The sequence below is a fragment of the Babylonia areolata genome, chromosome 16 (genome assembly GCF_041734735.1).
Source record: "Babylonia areolata isolate BAREFJ2019XMU chromosome 16, ASM4173473v1, whole genome shotgun sequence".
Lineage (NCBI taxonomy): Eukaryota > Metazoa > Mollusca > Gastropoda > Neogastropoda > Buccinidae > Babylonia > Babylonia areolata.
The window spans coordinates 5446230-5456229 of NC_134891.1; the positions used below are offsets into that span (position 1 = coordinate 5446230).

The 10000-nt window shown below is 42.4% G+C and overlaps 1 protein-coding gene across 2 annotated transcripts in view; it reads right to left on the bottom strand.

Moving 5' to 3' along the window:
* LOC143291091 (uncharacterized) overlaps window positions 1-10000 on the bottom strand; it is a 16435-nt gene that overhangs the window by 6055 nt on the left and 380 nt on the right. The window contains exon 2 of one of the 2 annotated variants that reach the window (XM_076600711.1): window positions 5375-5537. In XM_076600711.1, coding sequence (XP_076456826.1) covers window positions 5375-5470 — 96 coding nt within the window. In that variant the 5' untranslated portion in view covers window positions 5471-5537. Of the gene's footprint in view, window positions 1-5160; window positions 5538-10000 lie in introns of both variants that reach the window. The other variant, XM_076600709.1, reaches the window with a different exon arrangement.

The following is a 10000-nucleotide window of genomic DNA, read 5'->3' on the forward strand; positions in this document are numbered from 1 at the left end:
ACTGACTGACTGACAGCTTTGTCAACTAACTGACTGATAGCTCTGTCAACTGACTGACTGATAGCTCTGTCAACTAACTGACTGACAGCTTTGTCAACTAACTGACTGATAGCTTTGTCAACTAACTGACTGATAGCTTTGTCAACTGACTGACTGACAGCTTTGTCAACTAACTGACTGATATTGTGATAGCTTTGTCAACTAACTGACTGATAGCTTTGTCAACTGACTGACTGATAGCTTTGTCAACTGACTGACTGATAGCTCTGTCAACTGACTGACTGATATTGTGATAGCTTTGTCAACTGACTGACTGATAGCTCTGTCAACTGACTGACTGATAGCTTTGTCAACTGACTGACTGATAGCTTTGTCAACTGACTGACTGATAGCTCTGTCAACTAACTGACTGATAGCTTTGTCAACTGACTGACTGATAGCTTTGTCAACTAACTGACTGATACTGTGATAGCTTTGTCAACTAACTGACTGATAGCTTTGTCAACTGACTGACTGATAGCTTTGTCAACTGACTGACTGACAGCTTTGTCAACTAACTGACTGATAGCTCTGTCAACTGACTGACTGATAGCTTTGTCAACTGACTGACTGACAGCTTTGTCAACTGACTGACTGACAGCTTTGTCAACTGACTGACTGACAGCTTTGTCAACTAACTGACTGATACTGTGATAGCTTTGTCAACTAACTGACTGATAGCTTTGTCAACTGACTGACTGATAGCTTTGTCAACTAACTGACTGACAGCTCTGTCAACTGACTGACTGATAGCTCTGTCAACTGACTGACTGACAGCTCTGTCAACTGACTGACTGACAGCTCTGTCAACTAACTGACTGATAGCTTTGTCAACTAACTGACTGATACTGTGATAGCTTTGTCAACTAACTGACTGATAGCTTTGTCAACTGACTGACTGACAGCTCTGTCAACTAACTGACTGATAGCTTTGTCAACTAACTGACTGATATTGTGATAGCTTTGTCAACTAACTGACTGACAGCTTTGTCAACTAACTGACTGATAGCTTTGTCAACTAACTGACTGACAGCTCTGTCAACTAACTGACTGATAGCTTTGTCAACTAACTGACTGACAGCTTTGTCAACTAACTGACTGATAGCTTTGTCAACTAACTGACTGACAGCTCTGTCAACTGACTGACTGACAGCTCTGTCAACTGACTGACTGACAGCTTTGTCAACTGACTGACTGATACTGTGATAGCTTTGTCAACTGACTGACTGATAGCTTTGTCAACTAACTGACTGATAGCTTTGTCAACTGACTGACTGATAGCTTTGTCAACTAACTGACTGATTCTAGTGATAGCTTTGTCAACTAACAAAAAAATTATCCCCTCTGAACACATCTCAACCAGCAGGAAAATCTCTTACAAATAAATTTTCCATTAGTTTTCTTCAAATTTAACCCCGTTAACTCAACAGTTCCAAGCGAAGAATACATATATATATATATATCATTAAATCTACCAACTGATTTTCTTTAATTCCACCACTCTGGGTGAAGCAGAAAAACCTTAAAGTTAAATATGTTGCCATCTACCTCTGATCACTCTGAAGACAGTACACACAAAAATAAATATATATATAACATACAAAAAAACCCAAAAAAAAGCCAACTAAAACTGACAAACTTTTGTGCAAATTCAACTCGTTTGAACAAAACTATTAAAAAAAAAAATGTTTTCAATAGATGTGCTGACAAAATCTGTTCAAACACAGCTGAACTAACTGGAAAAAAAAAAAAAAAGCAACAACATTAAAGACACTTGCTGTACAGCAATTCTACCCGTGCGCCAATTTGACTCCTTTGCACACACACTATCAGCATGCATGCAAACAGATTTACAGACTGTTATATATATAAATAATATAAAACCAAGTCAAAGTGTAGTTTACACGTCATGTGGTGAACAACTGCCAACAGACTGACTCATACGTTAATACTTCTAAACAAAATGTTTTAAAACTAGTTAATGTGTTGTGGCTTCATTTACACAATTGCTGCCGGAAAAAGAGGGCGCTAGCCAGGGGGACAAAGGGGAGGTTACCTACTTCCGGGAGGTTATCGGCCGTAGTACTTTCGTTTTCTCCGCATAGGCGGATAGTAGTTTGCACAGGACAGGAATGTCAGACCCCTGCCGGAGTCTGCACTAGTTGGGTCACAGTTTAAGTATGTGTAATTAAATACAGATGTTTTGACTGTTCACAGACACTTCCTGTGTTCACTAGCCTAAGAAAAAAAAAAAAAACGAGAGAAAGAAAAAGAACAAACAAAAAACACTCCCATAGTCCAAATTTCAGAATATATCTCTTGAACTTCCTCACCGACGAGCGCAATAGCCGAGTGGTTAAAGTGTTGGACCCTCAATCTGAGGGTCCCGGGTTCAAATCACGGTCAGGGCGCCTGGTGGGTAAAGGGTGGAGATTTTTACGATCTCCCAGGTCAACATATGTGCAGACCTGCCAGTGCCTGAACCCCCTTCGTGTGTATACGGCAAGCAGAAGATCAAATACGCACGTTAAAGATCCTGTAATCCATGTCCGCGTTCGGTGGGTTATGGAAACAAGAACATACCCAGCATGCACACCCCCCGAAAGCAGAGTATGGCTGCCTACATGGCGGGTTAAAAACGGTCATACACGTAAAAGCCCACATGTGTATATATGAGGGAACGTGGGAGTTGCGGTCCACGAACGCAGAAGAAGAAGAAGAAGAGCTTCCTCACCTCCTCATCTTCATTACTTCGTTCTATTCCATCCTGAAAGAGAACGTCAGTTCTCACTGAATGTATGCAGCTCCACTACTGTGGCCTGTATATGGCTGTACTGTGATCCTCTGTCTAAGTGATCCACTGTACATCCATGGTTTAACCTTTCCCGGCTATCGTCAAGGGACAGTGGTAAAGCCTAAAGGTCAGCCAGCCCATGAATTATTATACAGTACCAGTTAATCAGCAATGCCCCGGTAAAACAAACCACGGATAACTACACCCTGTACGGGGTGGGGGACATTTCCAGCGAAAACACAAAACTTTCATTGTGCTAACTATCAATTTATTATTCATCCCCAGTTTATTTACTCATTTTTGCTTTCAACAGTTATAAAACTGCCCAAGCAACTAAAAAGGTCACATGTGGGCTCAAAAAGTTCTCATCAAAAGATGAAAAAGTTGCCTTTAATGGCCACCAGAGCAGTGAATTCATGTCCACTGTGTCTGCAGCTCAGCATAGTAAGGCAGGGCCCAATCTCCTCAATTACCATTATTGATAATCATATAGCGCCGATATTTGGTCAAAGACCAAACCCTACGCGCCTTGCAAACATGGAGTAATTTCCAAAACAGGCTGCCTACCTGGGTAGATGTAGAGTCAACTGACAAATGTCTGCAGGCGCTGATTATTAACTTCATGTGTCATTCATTCAGGCTTTGGTTATGCGCATGCACACACATGCATATCCGAGTGGATTCTTCTTCAGAATTTTGCCAGGGAAAAGGCCAGATAGATGGGAAGCAAATAGGGGCAAGTGTGGGATATCTAGGTGACCTCCATCCCTCCCCCCCTCCCAAGAAAAAAACTAATGAAGGCTGTCATGGTAACGACAAACGACGGGCACAATAGCCGAGTGGTTAAAGCGTTGGACTGTCAATCTGAGGGTCCCGGGTTCGAATCACGGTGACGGCGCCTGGTGGGTAAAGGGTGGAGATTTTTACGATCTCCCAGGTCAACATATGTGCAGACCCGCTAGTGCCTGAACCCCCTTCGTGTGTATATGCAAACACGCACGTTAAAGATCCTGTAATCCACGTCAGCGTTCGGTGGGTTATGGAAACAAGAACATACCCAGCATGCACACCCCCGAAAACGGAGTATGGCTGCCTACATGGCGGGGTAAAAACGGTCATACACGTAAAAGCCCACTCGTGTGCATACGAGTGAACGCAGAAGAAGAAGAAGTAACGACAAACATCACGATAGGAAGAGCAATAAATGAACTTAGGCCCATCCACGCCTACCAAGCCATCAGAGTAACACTTTAACAGGCTGAAACAATATATATGTAGGCAAACAGTCCTTAACCCTTTGAGCCCTGACCACCGCTTTACCGGTGGTAGAGAAAAATGACATAATGCCTAGCCACCGGTTGAGCGGTGCGTAAACACTTGTGTCGTGTTTTGCTATCGGTTGACTTATACTGAAGAGCCAATCAGAAAAACCGTAATATTCTGATGTCAGCGAACATAGTACCAACATGGCCGCGCCTTTTCACTGTGTTTTGTGCATGTGCTTTGGATAAAAAAAAAGATCGATTTCAATATAAGTCAACCAATAGCAAAACACGACACAACAGCCGTGGAAGCCATATGAATGAATGTTTCATCCCCTGTTCATGAATGTAGTTTGTAATACCAGTGTTGCTGGGGGGGGGGGGGGGGTTCCACACTCGGCTCCAGATCCACAGAGATAGTTCACAGTGCTCATTTATAACCTAAGCCACTCTTCACTCTTTAACCTTTGCTTAAACGAAACCAGCACTGAGACTAGCGAGAGCGAGAGTAGAAAGAACAGGAAGGAAGAACATGCTTCAGTGCTGTTCAGAAAGCTGCCTTCATAAACAAACTATTTCCGTATTCGCTCTGTTGACCTTTGCTCACAAACTGGCCTTTGAAACAGACTAAGACTTGATTTTTTTTTTTTTTTTTTTTTTTTTTCATTTATAACATCAGAAAATTCTAGTGCAGTAATAGTCTCGTGTCTTTTTCTGTTGACCGTTGCTCACCAACTGGCCTAAGAAACAGCCTGGAACTTGATTTTTATATTATTTATAACATCAGAAAATTTTAATGCAGTGACAGTCTCGTAGTCTTTTAAATACTGCTTATGCAATACTGAACAGATTACGATTGTGCAAACCAAGTGAAGCACACAACCCAATGCAGCAACTCAACACTTGGGAGCAATGTCAATATCAACAGCTACTGACCTAGCACTGGTGAACACTGCTAAATGCTTGCAAACAAAACACACACACACACACACACACAAACAAAGAGGAAGCCAGCCAAAGTCTAGCCACTGCAAAACTTCCAGAATGCAAACCAAGATCACTAACTGCGGTCTCCTCATCAGCCCCTGTTCCAGCACCCCCATCACCCTCCGCCTCCTCACGGCTGCGAGAGAATTTCTTCTCAAACAACTCCACTAGGCGGAAAAGCTTGAAGTCGCGGGTGAACACATCCACCCCTGCCTCTTGGAACGTGAGGTCGTAACGCTGTCGACACTCGGGACACGACAATATGCGCTCAGAGGCACGAGTATTTAGGTACTTGCGAGTCAGCATGTCCTGCAGACACACACGGCAGTACACATGGCCGCAGGGAAGGCGCCGCGGCTCGCGGAACAGGTCCATGCAGATGGGGCATGTCAGCTCCGCCTTCAGATCCTCATCCTCCATCTTCCTCGCTGTCTTCAGTCTTTGCACACGTGTTCCTGAAACAGGCCAACAATAAACTCTTTACAGACTTCAGTCCACACTCTGCACGCGTGTTCCTGAAACAGGCCAACAATAAACTATTTACAGACTTCAGTCCACACTCTGCACATGTGTTCCTGAAACAGGCCAACAATAAACTATTTACAGACTTCAGTCCACACTCTGCACACGTGTTCCTGAAACAGGCCAACAATAAACTATTTACAGACTTCAGTCCACACTCTGCACACGTGTTCCTGAAACAGGTCAACAATAAACTCTTCACTGACTTCAGTCCACACTCTGCACACGTGTTCCTGAAACAGGTCAACAATAAACTATTTACAGACTTCAGTCCACACTCTGCAAACAGGTACCTGAAACAGGCTAACGATTAACTCTTGCCACACTCTGCACACAGGTACTGAAACAGGCCAACAATAAACTCTTCAGTCCACACTCTGCACACATGTACCTGAAACAGGCCAACATTCAACTCTTCAGTCCACACTCTGCACACATGTGCCTGAAACAGGCCAACATTCAACTCTTCGGTCAACACTCTGCACACATGTACCTGAAACAGGCCAACATTCAACTCTTCGGTCAACACTCTGCACACATGTAACTGAAACAGGCCAACATTCAACTCTTCGGTCCACACTCTGCACACATGTAACTGAAACAGGCCAACATTCAACTCTTCAGTCCACACTCTGCACACATGTACCTGAAACAGGCCAACAATAAACTCTTCGGTCAACACTTTGCACACATGTACCTGAAACAGGCCAACAATAAACTCTTCGGTCAACACTCTGCACACATGTAACTGAAACAGGCCAACATTCAACTCTTCGGTCATGGCAAAAATGGCATCTGCTTTGATAGGCATACTCATGTCTCCACCAACCACCATCAGAAAAAATGATCAATGGTTGTTGCATCGTTCAGTAGCTAAAGTTAGCCGTACCATGTCATACTGGGTGAAATCAATGGGGCATATCGCCATATGTTCAAGAAAGAACTACTGGGTGTGAGCAATGGAAAGTTCAGCATAATTCACATTTAAATAAATTACACACCTCAGCAGTGTTCACACTGGAGGGAAAGTGATATAAATTATAGTTCCAACGAATCAACTGGCCCACAAAAACTTTTCTGTTTGACGCATGCTCTTTCAGGTCAACACTAAATTTAACTGTTGAGCTTTATTGCATTTATTAGGTACATGTATATGAGTTATGACTACTGTCAACTTATCAGTTATCTACTAATTCAGAAAGTGAACACTGCTGTTGTGTACTAGCTGACTTAGCTGCTATAGTGCTAAGTTCGCACAATCTGAAATTTCAACTGCTAATGATTTTATAATCAGGTTACCACACTGACTGTTTTCTGACATCCATTGAATTCAATCTCTTGATTTTTCAATTTTCTCTCAATTTCCATTTCAAACTGTGTCAAATTTTCAATTTTCTCATAAATTCATTATTTACTATCAATTTCATACACTATACAGGACTTAAACTGAAACATAAAAATGTTTACGAGAAAAAGTACTGCCAGAAAAAAAAAATAAATAAAAAATAAAAAAATATATATATATATGTGTGTTCAGAAAAACAAAAACTAGCAAACATGACACGAGCACACACACACACACACACACACTAAAACCACAGCCAACAATGATGGAAACTTATGGAAGGAAGACTTAGCTTGAAGACAATCTATTCTACTAGTACTACTCTTGGCTGAACCGGTCGGGAAAGATCTGTTTTTGATCAATACTATATTCTGGTGATACGATGAGAATGTCAAATATTGCCCTTCCTTTCAGGGCTTTCCAGGTAAAATGATTTTGATCACATGCCCAAAATCGTGAAATTAATTAACACAATTAACAGAAATAGGAGATCCGTTATTTATATTAAAAAAAAAAAAATCACTTATCACATTATCAGTAATAGAAATACAGAATGTGTCTGAATAGCAGCTACAGATTATAAAACTTTATAAAACTTTACAATGACAAGAGTTGGTCAATTACAGTCTAATTTTGACTGCTTTGCTGGGGACACACACACACACACACACACACACACACACACACACACACACACACAGGATGATGTACCAATGTACAAAGTAAAACTGAATTCAGGATTTACAATAAGTACAAATGACATGATATGAACGACTAAGACAGTAAGAGTAAGACAATGGCAGGGAGAATGCATGTGTATGCATTGTATGTCATGCAGTATAATGACCAATGTTTTGTAACTGTGTTCATGCACATGTGTGCACATATGTGTGTGTGTGTGTGTGTGTGTGTGTGTGTGTGTGTGTGTGTTTCTCTTGTGTCAGTATGCTGATGTGTGTGTGTGTGTGTGTGTGTGTGCGTGTGCGTGTGCGTGATATCAAAATGTTTGCAGATGATACCAAGATGTTCGCTAGGTCTGACACAAGAGGAGGGACCCCAAAACCTTCAAGAAGATAAGAGACCGGCTGCGACAGTGGTCAAACAAATGGCTACTGAGATTCCATCCAGGAAAATGCAGCGTATTAGAGCTTGGAAGGAAGTAGTCAGAAGCAACATACATCTTGGGAAACGAGACAGACAAGATACAGATCAAGCCAAGTGACGATGAGAGAGACCTAGGAGTCACTGACTCACAGCTGGCATTCAGGGAACATGTGGCCCAGTCCACAGTCCACAGCAAAGGCAAATAGGACGGTGGGTGTGATTAGAAGATCGTTGGACCACCTCAATGAGAAAATATTTGTCCAGCTATACAAGAGCTTAGTGCCCCCATTACTTGAATATGGGCACAGTGTGTGGCAGCCTATGCATAAGTCATTATGCAGTGACGCTGAGGATGTTCCGCGCTGAGCAACAAAACTGCTATCACACCTGAAAGACAAATCCTATCAGGAGAGACTGCGTGAACTAAAATCACCATGCTTGGAACACAGGAGGCTCTGAGGAGACATTATCGAGGTATACAAATACTTGCATGGGTTTTACTCAGTCTCTCGACCTAGCTTCAAACTGGCAACCACACGTGATCTCAGAGGTAATGCTTTGAAATTAGAGAAACACCAGTACCGTTTTAATATCAGAGCAAACTACTTCTCCGAAAGAGTTGTTAACACCTGGAATGGTTTATCAGACTCTGTGGTGACGGCACCATCTGTTGACTCTTTTAAAAACCACCTGGACAGCTACTGGACTAAGCTACCTTCAGTATATGTTCCTGCCTGCCAGTGTTAACTACCACCTTTGTACTTGCCACTGCCCGCACGTCGCATACTCATAAGTGAATAGATCTCGGACGACGAACAGGCCTCAACAGTCTAATAGTTAAGTCAAGTGTGTGTGTTTCTGTATGTGTGTGAGTGTGTGTGTGTGTGTGTGTGTTTCTCCATCTGTGTGTGTGTGTGTGTGTTTCTGTGTGTGTGTGTTTCTCTGTGTGTGTGTGTGTGTGTGTGTTTGTGTGTGTGTGCGTGCGTGTGTACGCATGTGCATGTGTGCACTCGTGTCTGCATCAGTGCATGTGTAGTATGAAACTAAAATAATGAAAGAGAGACAAACTGAGAGGAATGAACTGTGACACTAATTGAAAGATACAGAAAAGAAAAGAAGAAAAGAAGAAGTGAGAAGGGACAGAAAACATGATGGACAAAATGACAGACAGACCGAAACACAACAGACACTGACTGACAAACTAGCACTGAACGACTCACAATGGACTCAGTGACCTGAAAAAAAAAAAAACAGTAACAAAAGCGTTTGCATGGCGTCTATTATTGAAAATGCAATCACGCCTCTCTCAACCTCCCACCCTCCTCCACTCCCTTCCTACCACCAACCAATCCCCCATTCAAGTGAACTGGAAAGACAAGGGTCAATCCATATGCATATCTCAGTCATTGCCAAGCAATGCCCTCACACAGTCACTGAAACCTCTTTCTTTGCATCTGCCACAAAATCACTGGCCCACCTTGGCACAGGTGGTGGATTTCCCCCTCCCCATGCACTCCCTTAAAGCACGAAACGGCTGAACAGCCTAACTTAAAACCTGAACTGGTCTGGTGTCATGAAAATGACTCAAATCAGTCAAGTTGAGTGGGTGTATACTGTATTCAAGTCCTGAATCTGCAGCTTAGTTTACCTGAGGAGGGTGGGGCCAGGAAGGAAAAGAATTGCTTTACCATGCGTGGCAGTTAACACGCTGATGTATAAATTGAAATTATGTTTATTTTTTACAAACTTGGTATTGAATACGTCTACCCATCTAAGGAGTCAAATCATACACTCGAGTGTTTACACCAAGACAAGAGTCTGAGCTATTCAGATTCTGCGGTTAAGCTCCGGTATATGAACACTCTTACGGGTCAATTTCATTATTCGGAAATAAAAGTTATAAGCCACATAAATCTCTTGTTTATACTCACTCTAACCATATATCTA